At 41.8% G+C, this 22,269-nt stretch overlaps 1 protein-coding gene across 1 annotated transcript in view; it reads right to left on the bottom strand.

Moving 5' to 3' along the window:
* The window catches only part of LOC140454622 (hormonally up-regulated neu tumor-associated kinase), a 39,057-nt gene extending 36,659 nt beyond the window's left edge, over positions 1-2,398 (bottom strand). The window contains exon 1 of the mRNA XM_072549520.1: positions 2,247-2,398. Within this exon, the coding sequence (XP_072405621.1) occupies positions 2,247-2,381 (135 nt within the window). The 5' untranslated portion in view covers positions 2,382-2,398. The remainder of the gene's footprint in view (positions 1-2,246) is intronic.
* Between the last annotated feature and the right edge of the window lie 19,871 nt (positions 2,399-22,269).

The raw sequence follows: 22,269 nt of genomic DNA on the forward strand, positions 1-22,269 counted from the left end.
CCTAACATCCTCCTCACATTTCACCCTGCCACCCAGCTTAGTATCATCAGCAAATTTGCTAATGTTGTTACTAATACCATATTCTATATCATTAATACATATTGTAAAAAGCTGCGGTCCCAGCACTGATCCCTGCGGTACCCCACTGGTCACTACCTGCCATTCTGAAATGGAGCCGTTTATCACTACTCTTTGTTTCCTATCAGCCAACCAACTTTCAATCCAAGTTAGTACTTTGCCCCCAATACCATGTGCCCTAATTTTGCTCACTAAACTCCTATGTGGGACTTTATCAAAAGCTTTCTGAACGTACAGATACACTACATCTACTGGATCTCCCTCGTCCATCTTCATTGATGGGAGTCAATGATCCACTGTGTTAATGTGGATCCAGGAGGAATACTCATGCTCCTTCTCGGTTACTGTGAAGTTGATCTTACAGACAACCTTTGAGTTTCTTCTATAGACTCCAAGGTTGTTTTAAATAGCAACCCACTGATCACTGAAGGGACATAAAAGACTGCCAATATTATTCCCAGATGATTTTGAGTATTGGACGTCATACACCCCAAACTGGTGTTCTTGTTTTAACACCTAAAACACAAGTCAAAATATTAATTCTATTTAAAAAAAAACATGGGCTGGAACTTCCATGGAGCAGCCGTCACCATTGGAATGCTGCTGTGGTCTTACCTTTCTGCACCTTGATGTTGCTCAGCAATACCTGGCTTCATCGGAAATGTTGATCAAAACTGACTAAGAGCTCCATTGTAGGAAAGTAGCGGAAGCAACATGGGGCTGGGGTGACGGAGAATGAAAAAAAAATTTCCTTTTTAACTACACTAGCTCCCATAGATAAGTTTAAATGTCCACGGTGAATATTAATGAATGGGTGAAACATTGATGGTTAGTCAATGGGTAAGTCAAGGAATGAGTCAATAGATTCGAGATTCGAGTGGTGCTGGAAAAACACAACAGGTCAGGCAGCATTCGAGGAGCAGGAAAATCGAAGTTTCAGGCAAAAGCCCTTCATCAGGATTGAGTCAAAAGGCAGAGTGGTGTGGGTGGATGGGTGGGTGGGTGGATAAGGTGCAGTGTGGAAAATGTGAGGTGGGGTCAGCACTGGTTCGGTGATGGGGAGAGATGGTCTGGATTATCAAACTGATTGCTTTTGGGTAGTTGTGTAGTTATCCAGAGGGTGGACGTACGATTTGTATGTCTGACATTTCCCAGATAACAATCCAGGTTAGTATGTCAGAATATTTTTAAATCTCTGACTCTGACTTGTAGGCCCCTGGGGAACAGGGGAATTGCTTGTCAGAAATTCAAACTTCCCAGAAAACTCCCAAAGAGGCAATTGTGTTGGGACTTCTGTGGGACCCTGGCTGTATTGTAGGACCATGCCCTTACTTTTCAATGATCCAGACTCCAGAGGACCTGGATCCTGATGTGGGAAACCGTACAGAAAGGGGCTAAACCAAAAGCTGGAGTAACAGGGTCAAACTGACACAGCCTGGTATTCGTACACTGGGTCAGGAGTCACACAACACCAGGTTATAGTCCAACAGGTTTATTCGAAATCACAAGCTTTCGGTACCTAGCCCCTTCCTTGGGTGAAGTGAGAGAGAAGCACAGACACCGAATGTATAGACGTCTCTACTATAATCTGGTGTCGTCTAATTTCGGCCTTTCTACAACCCAGTCCAACACCGACCCCTCCGCATCGTTCAGCTTAAGAAGGGAAAGCAAACTCTCAGCCTGTGGAAACATGGTGTCCCTTGTCAAACAGTTAGGGGAAACGCGCGGAATAGCTTGGAACGCGAGTAGGGATCACTCTGATGCCCCGCATGCAATTTCAGACCGTCCCTGGCTCACTGAGGCAGACCGGGATCAGTACAGACACACAATCATTGAGTGTTACACCTGCACTTAGTTCTGGGATAATACTTCAATGTAATTGGAATAAGGGGCAGAATGAAAGGCAAATGAATTTGAGTTGAATCGGACTGAGAATAGTAACCATTGATAAACTCTAGCGGAGGCAGCCAGCTTGACTTCAGATCTGAAGCAATTTTCATCTGGGCTCATTCGTTTTACCCTTCTGTGTTGGGTTCGTCTGTTTTTATTATATTTTAACCTGCTTTCTATTGGAGCAATTTGCCCTGGGAGATGAATTTAAAATCCTGTCGGCACGTAACTGTTTCATCCCATTGAGAGCAGGATGCGGGTGTTTTTTTTTTATTTACCTTCTCTCCTGTTGGAATATGCAGTCCCTCCATCACTTTGGCAAAGGAGCCTTTGTTAATCATCTTCCCCACCAGGTAACCGCCGACCCGTTTGGTGTGAGAGAAGCTTCTCATCAGATCCTGAGGCAAGCTCATGAAACACTCGGGCACTTGCGAGTCCTTGCCGAGTTGGGCGGGCTGCCCTTCTCCCTCCTGTGTCCTGGTGTGTTCCCGAGCGAGAGCAGGCATGGCTGGCCTTGGGCTGGGCAGGGTGAGCCGCCCCCTTACCCCGACACTTCACTGCAGCGAGCTTCGCTTGGTGAGCAGCATCGCCCGGACACAGAGCTCCGAGCCCATCATCACTCGGCTTCCTCTCTGTCAGATCCGTTAATGATTTCCCTCCAGGCACACTAGACCCCTCAGGCAAAACGCTGACATAGATAATTAACCAGGCTGACATCCTCCCGGGCCATCCACATCCGATATTCAATCCCCGTGTGGAGATCATCCTTGTGACACGCACAGATTTCGGATGATCGGCTGTGGAGTGGGGACAGTTGTGCAGTGACTGAACTGGCTATTGATGGTGACCATTCGCTTTGAAGTAACTCACTTAAAGAGACCTGGGAGAGCCCACTTTACCAATGATTGGGATGATTGCAAAAGTATTGATTCCCACTTCCTCATACCCCAGAGAGATCTCTGACAGTGAATGCAAATACCTGACTTGCTTTACCCACCAACTTTGTTTGGATCGACAGTACAGGCGTGGTGACCTTTTGTTTAGCTCCTTTCTCGAATGAACCCCGCTCTTCTCACTGTGAGTTCCACATATTACCCTGGCAGTACCTCTTCTGTATTATGTATCTCCACACCTCTCACCATCAAAGATTGACTTGCTCCCCTATCTCTTAAAATTACCCCTCCTGGTACACATGAGTAAACCTTCCCAACACAGGGCAATTCTTTAAAATGATCTGCTCAGGCTGTGCATTCTTTTTTTTTAGATTAGATTAGACTTACAGTGTGGAAACAGGCCCTTCGGCCCAACAAGCCCACACCGACCCGCCGCCCACCCATTCCCCTACATTTACCCCTTACCTAACACTATGGGCAATTTAGCATGGCCAATTCACCTGACCCTGCACATCTTTTGGACTGTGGGAGGAAACCGGAGCACCCGGAGGAAACCCACGCAGACACGGGGAGAACGTGCAAACTCCACACAGTCAGTCGCCTGAGGCGGGAACTGAACCCGGGTCTCTGACGCTGTGAGGCAGCAGTGCTAACCACTGTGCCACCGTGCCGCTCTTTAACTTCCACTGGGATCCCCTTTACCACTTCAACACTACACACTGGCTTATCCTGTTTTCCCACATCTGTCTTCCCAGTGCTTTTTCTAAACCACCAGCAGAGCTTGGCTATTCTCCCTATCCAAGGGAGACAAACAGGAGGCTGGAAGAACACAGCAAGCCAGGCAGCATCAGGGGGTGGAGAAGTCGGGTGTAATCAAAGAAGGGTTATACCCAAAAGGTCAACTTCTCCATCTCTCCCATAGCAGGGAGACCAGAATTGACTGCAGTAATCCAAAGTGGCCTAACCAATGTCATGTACAGCCACAACATGACCTCCTAATGCCTATACTCAATGAATTGATCGATAAAGGAAGTCCAAAACTAGAGGGCATAGGTTTAAGGTGATAGTGGAAAGATTTAAAAAGGAGCTAAGGGACTAGTTTATCACACAGAGGATGGTGTATTTATGGAATGAGCTGCCACAGGAAGTGGTGGAAGCTGGAACAATTACAACATTTAAAAAACATTTGGATGGGTATTTGAAGAGAGGGGTTTTGACAGATATGGGTCAAGTGCTGGCAAATGGGCCTTGATTAATTTTGGATATCTTGTCAAGATGGACAAGTTGGACCAAAGAGTTTGTTCCCATGCTGTACAGTTCTTTTTGACTCTATGACTCTAACTGCAACTCCATGTGGCCTACTTTATTGCAGTGAAAGAACCTGAGTTATTTTTTACTTTGCTTTCCTCCTCATGGGTTTCCTTTTTAACCTGAGGTAAACTACCTTAACTATCTTCAATGAGATCTACTTTTCCTTTACCACCTGAAGAATTCTGTTTTCCCCAGTTTCTTTCCCTCATAGATGGAAATTGATGTCAGAAGCCAAACTTTGACTTATGAACCAACTCATCTGCCATTTCAGCTGCAAAACTTGCAGTCTTACCTCACTGCTCTTCCATATGAGCTCTCACTACTTCAGGAGTGACTTTTTGAACTCTTCCAAAATAATTGTCTCTCTAAGAGTATCATTTATGTGATCTATTTCAATGTCCTTATCCACCTATTAAAATTATTTTGTTTGGTCATTTCAAACTCTATGTACATTTGACCATGTTCCCTCTTTAGATTCCGAAAACATTGTCTAGAGGCCTCTGGCATGGGCTGATATGCACTTAAGATGGCCTTTTTCATCAACTCATACTCCACAGATATCTCCTTTGATAAGGATGCAAATACCTCACAAGCTTTACCTACCAACTTTGTTTGGATCAACAATACTGGCATGGTCACCAGCAATTTCATTTGTTTAGGCACTTTCTCTAATGAAATGATAAAGGCTTCTACATCCTTCTTGTTGAACTTAAGCAACGCTTGGACATATTTAAATAAATCCCCACCACTACTTTTGCTACAAAAGGGTTGCTCTCCATCACTGTCCTCATCACTATTCCTACATTTCACCTCTACCGCCACCATTTTAAGTCGACTTTCAGTTTTCAGTTGTAACCTCTGAAGTTCAAAAACTCTCTCCCTTTCTTCTCTCTCTCTTTCTCTGTTTTTCTTCTGCTTTCAATTGTAATTTAAACTGTTTCATTTCCTTTTTCATGTTCAAGCTGCTTCACCTGCAATCGAATTTTAGCCATTTCCAAATATTCCAATTACATTCCTGGCAATTGTAAATGTAGAGTTATTGCCACAATTATTTCCCCTTTCCTCACAGATGCAGGTAACTCCGATGTCAACTTGTCTGCCAATTCCAAAAGCTTTGCCTTGCTCACTTGCTGTAAAACTCCCAAAGTAACCTCTTCCACCCCCAGAAAACTCTTAGTAATTTAAAGAGCCATTACTACACAAGGCACATCTTTTTTAAACAAACAGAAAAACAACACCTGAAAGAAATACCAACGCTCACCACTCACTGACTTTGAGTCCAATAACCAAAACTGAACCTGGATTTTGAGATTTTGACTCTGACAAGAGCTCCAATTTTTCATGGACCAGACCAACACCCCCTCAATTACATCAAGGAGGCAGCTATTCCCTAAGTTTTATCTTATTTAAAGAGAAGTGTAAGTTGCTGTGTTACAGATTAGTTACACCACTCGGCTTTAAGCAAAACACATTTTATTCTCAACCTACAGTTAAAATACAAACAAAAGAAAGAAGAATTGGAAAATTTAACAGAAAAGTAGATTATTTAACTACTAAACGATAACTGTTCCGATAAAGTAACATTCCATAAACACACTCCTAGCAAAGGCAAATTCAGGAAAATAGATTGTCTCACATGCAACATTTCTCCAGTCCAGGAGGAAAGAACATGAAGAGAAAATTCGGGTGGAGAGGAATCCAGCTTTTAGCTATAACAGAGAGAAATATAGCTTCAACAGCCAGTTCGAAAAGCCCAGTAATTACTGAAAGTGAAACTAAACCATGGTTCTGTGAGAGCCTTACTCCAACCATTTATGCTACTTCTTTTGTTCCAATTTAAAAAAAAAACCAAGGCCTCACAAGCTGTTTACGTTATTGGCTTGAAACAGACCGCTCGTTACTGCTGTATTCAACACTCATTAAAAATAGACAAAAAACACCTCTGAAAGCATCATATCATCACCTGGGGGAAAAGAGCAATGTGAATGTGTACAATAAGGTCAGCAATGATCTTACTGAAGGACAGAATGGGCTCGAGAGACCAAGTCACCAATTCTTGCTCCTGATTTGTATGTTTTTACATTTACATTGTGATTTACTCAGGCAACTACTCCTTGTATCTTGTGGTATTTTCTATCTTTAGCAATATGTGGTACTGGGTAAGGATTGTATGAGGTAGCTCGCTGTCACCAGTCTTCTTTTTACTCTGTTTTGTCTTGGGTCTATTGAGAGATTCATAGTAGAGGATGCACCACCATACAGTATCGATACAAGAGGCACTGTGCTTAAGTAGCAATAAGTACAACTACACTGGTAAAGCATATTAGTGAGCTGAGATACATCTACTCCCTTCAAAAGCTGGAGCATGACTTATTGTCTCCACCCACAGGCTGAGTGTGATATCAACAAAATGCATGGAGTTAATGTACCATGAATATGAACTTTTACAGAACACCCTACACAACATGTATGTTTTTTAAAAATTTTATTGTCTCATTCATTGTGCTGCTGAAGGGTGATGGTAAAATAACGCAATATGGATTATTATCTTGTTTCACCACATGATTTCTAGTTAATGCAAAATTCATTGACTCTAAGATTAAGATTTAAGATTCATATAAATTTTTTCACCAGAGCACATACTTTTGCTTTATGGTAAGTTTAGTGTCATTTCCATTTTTCTCTGTGTCAACAAAATATGAATGAAAATTTGGACTGTGCTGGTAGGTTGATCAATTTCTGAAAAATGAATGAAGGCTAATAATATACAGAGGCAAACCTTCATCAGAATAAACTAAAATTATTCTGCTTAAAATTTTAGCCATGATTTGGAGATGCCGGTGTTGTACTGGGGTGGACAAAGTTAAAAATCACACAACACCAGGTAACAGTCCAACAGGTTTATTTGGAAGCACTAACTTCCTGATGAAGGAGCAGCACTCAAAAAGCTAGTGCTTCCAAAGAAACCTGTTGGACTATAACCTGGTATTGTGTGATTTTTTTTAAATTTTAGCAAGTGGGAACGATAATTATACCAATTGACAGAACTTACACAGTAAGTGTCATTCCACAAAATTATTACAAACTGATAGTATCTAATGTCGGCATTACTGAATATCTGAGAGATGATTAAAGGTTAGCTTCAACAGGAACTAGCGCTCGAGTGGATTAGATTGAATTACTTTAGTGGATTGATGTTAAGGCACTGTTGACAGGTTTGTGTAAATTTGTGTCTACATTGTCTAAACAGAGTCTGTCATGAACCCATCAGACAGAAACAGATTAACAGCAGTGTTAAAATTCTGAAGATTGGGATTTATAAGAACATTAACTGGGCATTAAAATAGAGGAGACTGTTAAAGCTTTTATGGTGCAAAGCTGTCAGTCTGACTGTTGGTGCAGCATGCTCACGAACTGTGGATTGATTTTGCCATTAAATTTATGTCTTTACATTAGATGTCTGAAATAATATGTAAAAAGGACTGCCAATATTATTTCAGTTTGCATGTTTCAAGATACGTTGATGTGCTCTTTTGATTGTCAGTTGTTGCTTTAATTTCTTTGCTTGTTTTTGCACTGTGGAAAGATCAAACAATTTGAGAGACATAAATTGGGTTCAGTGTTGTTGAAGAGGCATTTGGGGATGGAGTTGCTTTTGTAATCGAGTAAGTACCACTCACTAAAATATTAGTAACACTCTTAAACCAGTGGAGAATTTTGAACTAACATACGTTCACTCTTAATACAATTGCTGCTTGCTGAGTCAGTATTAACGAATATTGCTCTTCAAAAATACTATCGCTTCATATTATATTTCCATTGTTCACAAAAAGAATACCAGCAGCAAATTTGAAGTAATTAAAATGTCCCCATGTCCTTCATAAATCTGAAATGTTGTTTTTCAAAATTATTAATAAGAACTGAACAGTGATAGACAAAGATAACGAAGGAGATGTAAAACAAAATCCAAGAGATATATTTTCTGAAGGATTTTGGAAGATTGTAGTAGTCACCAAAGTCCCAGTTGACCATAGGGCTGCTCTCTCATTAGAGAGAGACAAGTGGTAGTGAGTTTAACCTGAGGGTCACCACACCACAGGCAAGGTCAAGAAGGCAGGACCTACATGATGACCTCACTGTTGATAACCAAACAGCCACCAAACCAAATAACCAAACAACTGATTCCTGTTGAAAGATTAGAGCAGACAGCATGCCAGAAAAAAAATGCAAAATTCTCTCGAGCCCAGGATTCATGGGCCCTACGTTTGTGGAACTGATTTAGGAACTTAATTTAATAAATAACTGACCTTCCTATTTTTTAACTACTTAATTCAAACATCTACAAAGGTACATAATGATCCGGAGAAGCCTACTAGCCTGCTTGTCATTACACTAATTATCATAGACACCAGTGATCAGTGCCCTCTCTAGTTCATAATAATTCATAATGGCTTCTAAGCCAAGTGATTAAGTATTATGGCTTGAACAATACACATTTGTTGAATGATAGTCAGCATTTCATCAACAGAAAATTTGGACAGTTTATAAATAAATTCGACAGTTTTATTCTGAGGTATTGTTTAGTACCTATTGCAATAACATAGTGTGGAGATGCTGGTGTTGGACTGGGGTTTACAAACTTAAAAATCACACAACACCAGGTTATAGTCCAACAGGTTTATTTGAAAGCACTAGATTTCAGAGCGCTGCTCCTTCATCAGGTGGTTGTAGAGATTAAGATTGTAAGACACAGAATTTATAGCAAAGGTTTACAGTGCAATGTAACTAAAATTATATATTGAAAAAGACCTGGATTGTTTGTTAAGTCTCTCATCTTTCAGAATGATTTGGAGATCTTTTAGAATGACCATGTTGGTTGTGTGTATATGTGTATGTCTGTGTGTGTGGGGCTGGGGGTTATAAGTGTCTGTGAGAGACTGTGTGTATGTGTGAGTGTGAGTGTGAAGGAGTATAAGTTTGCGTGAGTGTGTGTGTAGGAGTGCATGTGTGAGTGTATAAGAGAGGGTCTGTATGAGTGTGTGTGTGTGCGCGTGTGTATGTGTGTGTCTGTGTGTGTTTGGGGGGAGGGGGTTATGAGTGTTTGTGGGAGAGTGTGTGTATGTGTGTGAGTGTGAATGTAAAGAGGTATAAGTCTGTGTGAGTGTGTGTGTGGGAGTGTATGTGTGAGTGTATGAGAGAGGGTCTGCATGTGTGTGTGTGTGTGTGTGTATGTGTGTGTGTATAGTGCAGTGGAGTCACCTATAGTGTGACAAGAACCCAAGGTCCCAGTTGAGGCCCTCCCTATGGGTACTGAACTTGGCAATCAGCCTCTGCCCGGCCACTTTTCGTTGTTGCCTGTCCCAAAGTCCGCCTTGGAGGATGGTCACCCGAAGGTCCGAGGTCAAAATGCCCGGACCGCTGAAGTGTTCTCCGACTGGGAGGGAACACTCTTGTCTGTTGATTGTTATGTGTTATCTATTTGTCTGTTTTCCTAGCCTCTGCTTGGTTTCGCCAAGGTACTATGCCTCAGGGCATCCTTGCCTGCAGCGTATGAGGTAGACAATGTTGGCTGAGTCGCATGAGTACCTGCCACATGGTGATGTGTGATTTTTAGCAATAACTGTAAGACTTTGGAAAATATACATGTTATATTAATTGTTTTAAATTATGAATAGTAGTTGTGATATTCCCTGTTTTGATTTTCTATGAATGCCAGTTAATACATTCCTGCACTATCAACTGGTTATTGTGACTTTTCCTCCAGTAGTGTATTTTAGTAGATGCAGCAATGCTTATAATGCCTCTTGTAACATTAAAGATTGGGTGTAGATATTGTGGTACTGAAGAATCCAATAGACAAAAATTACAGTTAAATATTACATACAAACATTAGATTACAACAGAGCAGTATCATGCTTCGAGTGAACCCTGGGTAAGATGGAATGCGGAACCTTTATAGTCGCATACAGTGATATCATGGTGACAATGTCTCTTGAAGCTATATTGGCATACTGATGTCCGAACATAATGTTCTCTATTTCCCAAAGACAAAATATTATTCCAAGCAAATAAATGGTTATCTATAAGTACACATTGTTAATTTGATAATTATACAAACTGGGAAAAGAGAATTTACAATATCATTTCAAAGTTAATGCTAATGTTTTGGACATTTGACAACTTTTCCTGATCTTGTGATTATATATCCATCTGCAGAGGTACACGTTGTTCTCTGCTGCACTTGGTTGACAACTTGGCTGCCTTAGTGTTTTGTTTCGTCACATAACGTTTTCAAGATGGCAGCGATGGAGTGGGCAGTGTCCGGGCACCTGTGCTTTTTCCATCGGCTTTTTATTTTATGTCTTCTTTAGTTTTTGCTTCTCCTTACATTCTAAGAGAGCTTGGTCGTGGCAGCATTAGCGATGATGCATTGCCTGAGAAAGGTGTCACGTCGTAGGAAGGCAGCTTCATTGACGTCCAGAGTCTTCATTGAGGCAGCTGGTGAGCACAGGACAGGACTTCGGCGATGGTATTGGGCCGACTGGTGAGTCTGGAACGGGACTCTGGCAGACAGTACTGAGCCGGCTGGTGAGCCTGGAGCGGGACTCTGGCAGACGGTGGGAGCCGGCTGGTGATGCTGGAACAGGACTCTGGCAGAGGATGGGAGCCGGCTAGCGCTGCTGGAGCGGGAATCTGGTAGAGGGTGGGAGCCGGCTGGTGATGCTGGAGCGGGAATCTGGTAGAGGGTGGGAGCCGGCTGGTGATGCTGGAGCGGGAATCTGGCAGAGGGTGGGAACCGGCTGGTGATGCTGGAGCGGGAATCTGGCAGAGGGTGGGAGCCGGCTGGTGATGCTGGAGCGGGAATCTGGCAGAGGGTGGGAGCCGGCTGGTGAGCCTGGAGCAGGACTCTGGCAGACGGTGGGAGCCAGCTGGTGATGCTGGAGCGGGAATCTGGCAGAGCGTGGGAGACGGCTGGTAAGCTGGGAGCGGGAATTTGGCAGCAGCGTCAAAGAGGTGGCTGGCAGAGGGTAAGCCAGGACCTGGTATCAGCTGTGACATTGGCGTAGGTGACATTGGCAAAGTAGGCCCAGCAGTGAAAGATGGCGCCTGAGAATTGGCAACTTCAATATTAGTTTGGTCCGGCGCTGGTGACTACAAAGTTGTAGTGGTAGGGCTATGGAATGTCTTTGAGCTTTTTAAAAAAATTTTAAAATTATTCTTAAACTATTCAAAACAGCGACAGAATCATGGTGGCAGTCGGACATTTTCTCTGTATTTTAGTTTGTTTTTCACTGGAAAATACAGGTGACAGTAAAATTATTCATTCTTTCATTTATTCATATATCATCGCACAGTCATTACAGTCGGAGTGTTCTTCTTCACTTTCTTTGTGCATTGTGCTCCTCGTAGCAATGTGGTTGACTCTTAACTATCCTCTGGGAAAAATTGGAGATGGGCAATAAATACAGGTCTCACCAGTGATGTTCATGTGCCATGAATGATTTTTTAAAAAAACTTAGAATAAGCACTACCACTGTTAAATGGTAGTGTGGGGGAGGTGGGGGAAATAAAGAAAAAGAAAAAGAAACGATAAGGAAAAAAAGAAAAAGAAAAAAAACTTAGAGAAAAGATGGTGGCACTTATGCTGGTAGAATGGAGTAGGTGATTCAACTTCTTGCTGTGTTGCTGTGCATTCCTTCAGACTGAGACTGCACTGAACTGGATGGCAGACTCATACCAGACTGACAGGGTCTGGTGTCATGATCACAACTGGGCCATAATCGTTGTTGAGGAAGCAAGGATCAGATAGGGCTCTTGAGGGTTACAAGGTGGCCAAAAAGCAACTGAAGAATGGACTTTGAAGAGCTAGAAGGTGGCATGAAAAAGCCCGGGTGGGTAGGATGAAGGAAAGCCCCAAGGCATTCTACATTTAGGAACAAGAGGATGGCCAGAGTGAGGGTAGTGGAGCCATGGATCTGAGGTTGGGGTAGCTGGTGAACAGGCAGATACAGCATGCAGAGAGTCTGTGAGGAAGGATAGATAGTTGATAAGGCAAAGTTGTAGTCAGTGTGATGGGTTGAAGTGTGTCTATTTTAAGGCAAGAAGTGTCAGAAATAAGAGTGATGAACTTAGAGCATGGATCTGTACTTGGATCTATGATGTTGTGGCCATTATGGAGACTTGGGTATCACGGGTAGGAACGGTTGTTGGATGTTCTGGGGTTTAGATGTTTCAAAAGGAATAGTGAGGAAGGTAAAAGCGGTGGAGGAGTGGCATTGCTAATCAGGGATAGTAGTACAGCTGCAGAAAGGGAGATCATCGAGGAGGGTTTGTCTGCTGAGTCATTATGGGTGGAATCTGAAACAGGAAAGGAACAGTCACTTCCTTGGGAGTTTTCTATAGACCCCCAATAGCAACAGAGACAGAGGAGGTGATTGGGAGTCAGATTTTGGAAAGGTGCAGAAGTTACAGGATTGTTGTCATGGGTGACTTCAACTTTCCTAATAGTGAGTGGAACCTTCTTAGTGCAAATAGTTTGGATGGAGCAGACTTTGTCAGGGGTGTCCAGGAAGGATTCCTGACTCAATATGTTGATAGGCCAATTAGAGGGGAGGCCATATTGGATTTGGTGCTTGGCAACAAACCAGGTCAGGTGTCAGATCTCTCGGCGGGAGAGCATTTTGGTGATAGTGAGCACTACTCCCTGACCATTATTATAGACATGGAGAGGGATAGGAGCAGATGGTATCGGAAAGTATTTAATTGGGGGAGGGGCAATTACAATGCTATTAGGCAGGAACTGTGGAGCATAAATTGGGAACAGATGTTCTCAGGGACATGCATGAAAGAAATGTGAAGGTTGTTTAGGGAGCACTTGCTGATAGTGCTGGACAGATTTGGTCCACTGAGGCAAGGAAAGGATGATACGTTGAAGGAATCTTGGATGACAAGAGATATGGAATACCTGGTCAAAAGAAAGAGGGAAGCTTACTTAAGGTTGAGAAAGCAAGGGTGAGATAGGGCTCTAGACAGTTACAAGGTAGCCAGGAAGGAACTGCAGATTGGACTTAGGAGAGCGAGAAGGGGCCATGAAAAAGCCTTGGTGGGTAGGATTAAGGAAAACCCCAAGGCATTCTACACTTACATGAGGAACAAAGGGATCGCCAGAGTAAGAGTAGGGATAGTGGAGAAAACTTGTGCCTGGAGTAGGAGGAAGTAGGGGACATCCTTAATGAATAATTTGCTCAGTGTTCACTACTGATAGGGACCTTGACATTTGTGAGAACAGCGTGAAACAGGCCGATATGCTTGAACAGGTTGATGTTAAGAAGGAGGATATGCTGAAAATTTTGAAAAACATAAGGACACATAAATCCCCTGGGCCAGCTGGGATATACCCAAGGTTACTACATGAAGTGAGGGGAGAGATTGCTGCATCTTTGGTGATGATCTTTGCATCCTCACAGTCCACTGGAGTAGTACCAGATGATCATGCAAATGTTATTCCCTTGTTCAAGAAAGGGAATAGGGATAATCCTGGGAATTACAGACCAGTCAGTCTTACATTTATGGTGGGAAAATTATTGGAGAGGACTCTGAGAGACAGGATTTATGATGACTTGGAAAACCATAGTTTGATTAGAGATAGTCAGCATGGCTGTGTGAGGGGCAGGTCATGCCTTACAACCCTTATTGAATTCTTTGAGCATGTGACAAAACACATTGATGAAGGTAGAACAGTGGATGTGGCATACAGGGCAATCTGGATTATCCAAATTTCAGATTATCTGACCAAGATCTCAAGGTCCCAGTGCTTGGGTAAATTGTATTATCCAAACATTTGATTATCTGAACAAAATACTCCCCGCCTGTGTCATTTGGATAATTGAGGTTGCTCTATACATGGATTTTAGAAAGACATTTGATAAGGTTCCCCATGATAGGCTCATTTAGAAAGTAAGAGGCCATCGGATAGAGGGAAACTTGGCTATCTAGATACAGAATTGACTGGCCCATAGCAGACAGAGGGTGGTAGTAGATAGAAAGTATTCAGCCTGGAGCTCAGTGACTCGTGATTTTCCACAGGGATCAATTCTGGGACCTCTGCTCTTTTTGATTTTTATAAATGACTTGGAATGAAAGTGCAAGTGTGGATTAGTAAGTTTGCCGATGACACAAAGGTTAGTGGAGGGTTGTTGCAGGTTGCAATGGATCATTGACAGGATTCAGAGCTGGACTGAGAAGTGGCAAATGGAGTTCAACATGGGAAAGTGTGAAGTGATTTATTTTGGAAGTTTGAATTTGAATAAAAATGCAAGGTTAAAAGCAGGATTCTTTGCAGTGTGGATGAACAAATGGATCTTGGGGTCCATGTCCATAAATCCCTCAAAGTTTCCACCCAAGTTGATAGGGTTGTTAAGAAGACGTATGGTGTGTTGGCTTTCATTAGCAGGGGGATTGAGTTTAAGAGCCATGAGGTTATGTTGCACTTCTATAGAACCCTGGTTAGACCACACTTGGAAGGAAGCTTTGAAAGTGAGCTTGCAGGGCTCTTTTTAAAATCAGGTCAGCAGTCTTTCAGCTATTTCTTAAAAAATGAGGGAACCAGAGTGCTCACTGCGCTTCAGTACAGACCTATAGCCTTACAGCTTTGATTGCGTTTATTGTCTTTCAGTAAAGCACACCTAGAAATCCCTATTTTTAATGTTGTTGTAATTGCTGCCTTTTTTACTTTTGGAAAGATAAATCAAAAGCAAATTGAAATAACTGCACAGAGGCCTGTATCCTATCTCTAAGTCACCTTCTGTTCAGACCTAGAGAATCCTTGACACTGATCCAGCTCCCTCAGAGTAGAAATCCCCTATATCTTGCAAGAATTATATTCTAGTCAAAAGTAAATTAGCTCTGGTTTTATTGTTCACTGTCATATTGCTAGGTCTGTATGATTGCCTGAAACTACTGATTATTTGAGTACTCTGATGTCTTCAATTAATTTTCAAAGTATCTGCATATTCACTGCTAACCATGAAAAGGTTTATCTTCCAACACGATAACTTTGCCAAATGCTTATGTTATCTTCCCATAAGAACCTGAATGTAGATAGTGTAGCATTGAAGAATCCAACAGATTCATTACCGCTAACCATTATTACTTTACGATTTCACAGCATTATGTCATGTTGTGCCTCAAGTGATCCCAGAATAAGATATCCTCAGCTCACACACTTCAAAACAGTGATGATACTATGAGCCCATTTCTTAAAAGTAGACAGACCTACTGACATAAAGATAAAATACAATACCAAAGTTCTCAAATTTGCAGAGAAATTATTGCACTGCACCATTTCATATGACAAGGGAAAGTAAAGATTGTGGAGGAAAGTGCCTATAACAATATTCAAAGTTTGGGAGAAGAATTCCTAGAGGCATGGCACTCATCCACAGACTCTCTCAACAAACACATCGACCTGGACCCAATATACCGGCCACTACAGCGGACAGCTCGAACTGACAACCGGAAGCGGCAGAGACAGACCACTATAAATGCCGGAGGAAACAGCACAGAAGCGCTTCACAGGAGGCTCCCAAGCACTGAGGATGTCACCTAGACAGGGGACGAAACGTTTGCAAGGCAAATTCCCAGCTCGGCGAACTGAACCACAACAACTATAACAATATGCCTAACAAGCTGCCAGTATGTATAAGCAAACAGCGTAAATATTCATCCCAGTTATGACCATCTGACTGTTTAAATTGCTGAAGGGTTTTGGAAATATTGCTTCTGTTGGATGTCAGGATGTTTTGTGTACTCCAATCACTTCTAATTCCATGGGAACTTGTGGTTTCATTTACTGATGACAGAAATCAGCAATTTTACTCGCTATCGCATCTATGAATTAAAGAATTAAAACTCCCAGCACTTATTGCCAATGTCCACGTGTTTAGCCCAAATGTTCAAATAGTGCTTCGGGTTACTGACTTGCAACAGAAAATTATAATTCAAAGGGGAAATGATATTTGTTAATTCTTTATAGATTCTCAAATTTGTAGTGTAGCTGTAATTTCACAATTTGTAATGATCTTGTCATTTGCAGTTAATGCAATTTGTATTGTCGCATAAGAAATGGAACATAGGAAAAAGGAGTCAGAGTAGGCCATTTGGCCCTTCAACAAGATCATGTCTGATGCCATTTACCTCGATGCTAATTTTCTGCACTATCTCCAAAGATGAACAAATGCACAAGGAGCAGGATATTTTGGCCTTTCAAACCTGTTTCTCTAACATTTAATAAAATCACAAGGAACCTAATTACTACCTCAAGTCCACATGCTTGTCTATGTCTGATAATCTTTCACCTCACTGTTTATCAAGAATCTATCCACTTCTGCCTTAAAAACAGTCAAAGACTCTGCTTCCACTACCAGCTTAGGAAGAATGTTCCAATGACTAATGACCCTTCGTGGGAATTTTCTTTTTGCCTCATATCTGTTTTAAATCATCAACCTTATTTTTAACCAATGATGCCTAATTTTAAATACTCCTGTCCACATCGAACCTCTCAAGATATCTCAGACTCCTATGTGTTTCAATGAAGTTGCCTCTATCTCTTCTAAACTCTATGGGATACAAACCTAGCATGACCAACCTTCCTGCCCATTCCAGGTATTAAATTTTCTCTCAACTGCTTCCAGTGTGTTTGTACCATTCCTTAAATAGGAAAACTGATTTTGAACACTGTACTCCAGATGTGGTCTGATCAGCACCCGGTGTAATTGCACATCCAGATCTCTCTATATTTCAGAGATCTGCTGTCTCTTACCACTTAGACAATATATCTCTTTTTTATTCTTCCTACCAAAATGGACAATTTCCCATTTTTTCACATAATACTCCACTTGTTAGATCATTGCCTCTCATTGAACCTAACTCTTCACACCTTTATTTTATTCACTCATAGGATGTGGGTGTCTCTGGCTACATCAGCATTTATTGTCCATCCCTAATTGCCCAGAAAGCAGTTAAGAGGCAACCACGTTGCCATGGGTCTGGAATAACATGGAGTCCAGACATTGTAAGGATGAGAGATTTCTTTCCCTACAGACCATTAATGATCCAGATGGGTTTTTTCTGACAACTGACAATAGTTTCCTTGATCATCATTAGATTCTCAATTCTAGGCTCTTTATTGAATTTAAATTCCACCATCTGCCATGGTGGGATTTGAACCTGGGATCCCAGAATATTAACTAATTTCCTTGATTCGTTGCCTATCAAAAACACCATTGGACAATAGCCCCCACCTTAAAATTATGTTCCTGCTTATTTTTGTGTCATCAGAAAGTTTGTAATCCATAGCTTCCATCCCTTCATAGAAGTCAGATAAATAAACAATAATCAGTTGAAGCCCCAGCATTGACCCATGTGTCAGACCACTTGTTACATGCTGGCAATCTGAAAAAAGAACAGTTGCTGCCTACCATCTGTTTCCTGTTTGCCAGCCAATCTTCTATCCATACAACACGTTATTCCCTGCACCGTGAGCTTTTTTTTGCAGACATTCAGGTGCCTTGAGAAGGTCCTCACTACTCCTTCTTTCCCAACTTTTAATTGCTGAGGTAATGAGAGGAGAGTGAGTTTCTCTTCTGGGTCCCTTGCATTACCTTCCTTGCCAATTCCAGGAAGGGGAATAGTGCACCTATTTAATGAAATGAGCAACTAGGTATAGGTATGAAAATCAATATTAAGAAAACAAGCATTATACTGTAGGACTTGTATGCAAAGTTGGCTGGGAGGTAGTGATTGGGACCAGGTGGACCTCCTTAACTAGGAGGTTGTTGATTGGGATTGTTAACCTGGGCCACTCAGGAAAGCCCCAGCTGACCAAGATAACCAGGGGATTCGAATCTCCTCAGTTGAGAACTGAGTCCAAGCTGACTGACCACAGCCAGTGTACTGCGCACTAGTAAATAAAGGATCATTTGGTGATGGGACACCAGCCTTTGTGCAGTTATTTCAGTCTGCTATCTTTTCCTTGATCTTCTTCCATCCAGCCATAAGGAGTTGTGCAGGGAACACCAAACAACGGAACGAGCTAGTTCTGCTCTTCAATATGATCATGCCGACCTTTGGCTTCCACTCCACATATCTCTTGATAAACTTGGAGACCAAAACCAAAACTGTCTATCTCAGCCTCAAAGAGATTCAATAGTAACATCTTCACAACCCTCTGGAGTTGACAATTCCAAAGGTTATCAATGTGAAGAAATCTCTTCTTATCTCAGTCCCAAATGATTGACCCTTAACCTGACACTGTGCCTCCTTATTCTTGATTCCCCATTCAGAAGTAAAAAACCTCTCCACACCTACCCTGAAACACCTCTTCTTGAATGTTTCAATGGGATCACTCCCACATTTGTTTAAACTCCAGACAATTAGTACACTACTTACTGTGTTTTCTCATGGGGCAACCATATCTTCCTAGCATCCATCCTTTGATCCACAGGCCCCAGTACAAATGTATCATCCCTAGCAATGGAGACCAAAATTACACACAGTATTCCAGATGTGATCTCACCAAAGCCCTGTGCAATTGTTGTAAGACTGCTGTATTCTTGTATCCAGGACCATTTGAAATTCAGACCAACACTCCATATGGTTTCCTCATTGTGTTTAAGGAAGTGGCAGGGATATTGAACAAATACTTTATGTTTCTCTTAAAAATGAAATATACAAATTACACAGCAGAATCTGAAGGTAATGGAGGGGCAGACAACACAGCCTTTACTACTCTTGGTGGCAGGGAACAGTATCCCCAAATGATAGTTTCTTCTATTATTGCAATTGTTTTTACTACTTGACCTGAATAACTCCCTGCTCTGCACTGTTGAAATTTGGCTATCAACCCTGTAGTCCCTGCACTTGTCCACACAAACTACAAGCACATAAAAACTGTTGGACAATTGCAAGGGGCAGGGGACAAGTCAGAATGACTTGGCCTAAGGGATGTGACTGTCTCTTGGAACAAAATGATCAAATAGCTTGCACCAACCCGAATGCACCACAGGAGCCTGGACTCCAGCCAATCAACTCAGATCCAAAAGTTCCCAAGATGCAGAAACCTAATGCAGATGTAGTCACCACCAACCTTAATGGTGTCACATGCTACAGTTGCAACATGCAAGGCCATATTTTTCTTGACACCAATTTTAACTGTTTAAGTGGATAAGTTTTCAATAAGTTAAAATATTTCCCTTTAATATTTATTTTACTGATAACTGTCAGAAATGCTACTTTACTAAAACTGTTTTGAAAATGCACAAATGCAAAACAATTCTTTACACCTATACTCTCTGGAGTTTAGAACAGCGACAGGGGATCTACTTGAGGTATAAATGACGCTGAAGGGAGTTGACAACGGAGATGTAGAAAGGATATTTCCTCATGTCGGGCAATCTAGAAGGAGAGGTCATAGTTTTAGGATAAGGAGTAGCAGATATAAAAAAACAGAAATGAATTCTCTCACAGGGTCGTGAAGCTGGAATTCACTTCCCCAGAATGCAATGGATGCTGGGACATTGAGTAAATTTAAGGAGGGGATAGACAGATTTTTACTTAGTAACAGGTTGAAGGGTTATGGAGAGTGGGCAGGAAATTGGAAATGAAACTAAGATGAGATCAGTCATGATCATATAAAATGTTGGAGAAAGCTCAAGGGGCTGAATTGCCTACACCTGCTCCTAGTTCTTTTGTTCTTTGTGTCCTCAAAGAGCCCCATACAATTTATTAATCATGACTTGTCTTTACAAATCTATTCTGGTTGCCCTGACAGAGTATGATAGAATGGATCTTGAGAGGGAGTTTCAAGGCCAAATCAGCAACAATGAAGAATTGTAATCTTTTAAATTGAACGATTTTTCATGACTCCCTGTGCCATTGAAGTCTGGGGCATGTTGTTGGGCTGTCTGTGGAACTTGTTGTGATCACACTTGCTAATTGATCTGCACTGTGGTGTGTTTAATCATATCAGAGAAAGTGAGGACTGCAGATGCTGGAGATCAGAGTTGAGAGTGTGGTACTGGAAAAGCACAGCAGATCGGGGAACAACTGAGGAGAAGGAAATTTTATCTCGCCCGAAACATCGATTCTCCTGCTCTTTGAATGCTGCCTGCCCTGCTGTGCTTTTCCAGCACCACACTCTCAGCTGTGTTTAATCATATGCTAATTCTGGAAGTTAGAATATATGTTTTACATGTAAGGTAGGTTCTATTTCTGTTCTGTTATTGTTTAGCTAAAGTTTACTTTTGTTTTTTTTTCCAAACTGTGGAATCCTGTAGCTTTTTCCTCATAGCAAGTGGAGTAAATGTTTGCAGCTGTGATGTAAGGCACAGCTTTTTCACATAGTGAGTAGTTAGGCTATGGGATACACTGTCTGCAACTGTAGTGGAGGCAGCTTTAATTGAGGTATTCAAGAGGGCTTTGGATGGTCATTTAGATTGGGATAATGTGCAAGGATGTGGGGAAGAAGCAGGATACTGGCATCAGGTAATGATGTGCATTTCAAGAGTCAGTGCAAGCATGATGGGCCGACATGAATGGCCTCCTTCTACATTCGTAACAATTCTGAGATTCTGAAAAGTCCACTGGATCATACACCTTGTTAATTTTAAAAGAAGTTACATCTCCCTCTCAAGATCACAATATGGATTTGGTTGTCTGGTCACGGAGCATAATAATTGTTGGCAATAGGAAGAAACGCAGCAAAGGAGTTTATCGTCAGTTGTTGATAATTTTCAGAAATTGCCATTCACAGATCATATCTGTAAACTCTACCCACTTGTATCCTGGTTAGAGATTGGTGAGCATTGGCTGTATGAAGCCAGGAGGTGATGATTGAGTTGCTATTGGGAAATATCATTTATTTTCATAACATAAATACTTCAAAATAATGTATAACTTGAATCTTTCATAGAATCACAGAATCCCTATAGTGTGGAAACAGGCCATGTGGCCCAACAAGTTCACACTGATCCTCCAAAGAGTCTCCCACCCAGACCCATTCCCCTACCCTATTACTTTACATTATCCCAGATTAATGTGCCTAATCTACACATCTCTGAACACTATGGGCAATTTGGCCTGGCCAATTAACCTAACCTGCACACCTTTAGACTGTGGGAAGAAAGTGGAGCACTCAGAAGAAACCCACGCAGACACGGGGAGGATGTGCAAACTCCACACAGACAGTCACCTCAGGCTGGAATTGAACCCAGGTCCCTGGTGCTGGAGGCAGCAGTGCTAACCACTGAGGATTTTTTTGGAAGAAATATTATGTAAATTGCAACACATAAATGTTGCTTTCTTCATGCATTTTATGTTTAATATTGCAGCCAATATTTATTTGTGTTTTTAGAGTTAGAATTTTCCCACCTCCCCAGTCAGCGTCACACCCTTTCTCAGGAATGCTGACCTGCTTTGGGATGTGTTGGGTCTTTGGCCAGCTCTCCATTCAGCAAGTGAACACAATAACACTCCATCCCTCGTCGTTACGATCGGACATTACTCCTCCGGGTTGTAAGCGCTTTATTTATCTACTTGCATTCTGCAAGGAAAATATGAGGCATCAATCAAAACACAATGTTTGAAAAATTTCTTTCTAATTTTCTTTTAGGGGCTAATAGACAAAAGCTATACAGGCCAAATTCCCTTGACTCCCTGACAAGCGAGGGTCCCTGCCAACAGTATGCATTTTTGCATGACTAAAACATTACCGACCACAGAAGATTTTGACAAACATGTACACAAACAACAAAAGGAAACGTCAAGCCAGCAAGGAGCTTCATTCAGGGCTATAACTCAATGTCTGGAATATTGTTTACTATCAGTAGCCTCCACTCTTCCACCCAATTTCTAATTACAGACAATGCCCAGCATCACTTTGACAATCACATTTAATACTGTATTCTCATTGCACACTTATATAGAGGTACCTTTGGCGTTAATGTTGATCTGTTTAAGACTGGGAATGGAACAGTTCACTTTATTGGATATCCTTCCCTGAAACAAACCAGCTAAGGTGATCACTGCAAATATTTGAATT

Source organism: Chiloscyllium punctatum, chromosome 3, assembly GCF_047496795.1.
Source record: "Chiloscyllium punctatum isolate Juve2018m chromosome 3, sChiPun1.3, whole genome shotgun sequence".
NCBI lineage: Eukaryota > Metazoa > Chordata > Chondrichthyes > Orectolobiformes > Hemiscylliidae > Chiloscyllium > Chiloscyllium punctatum.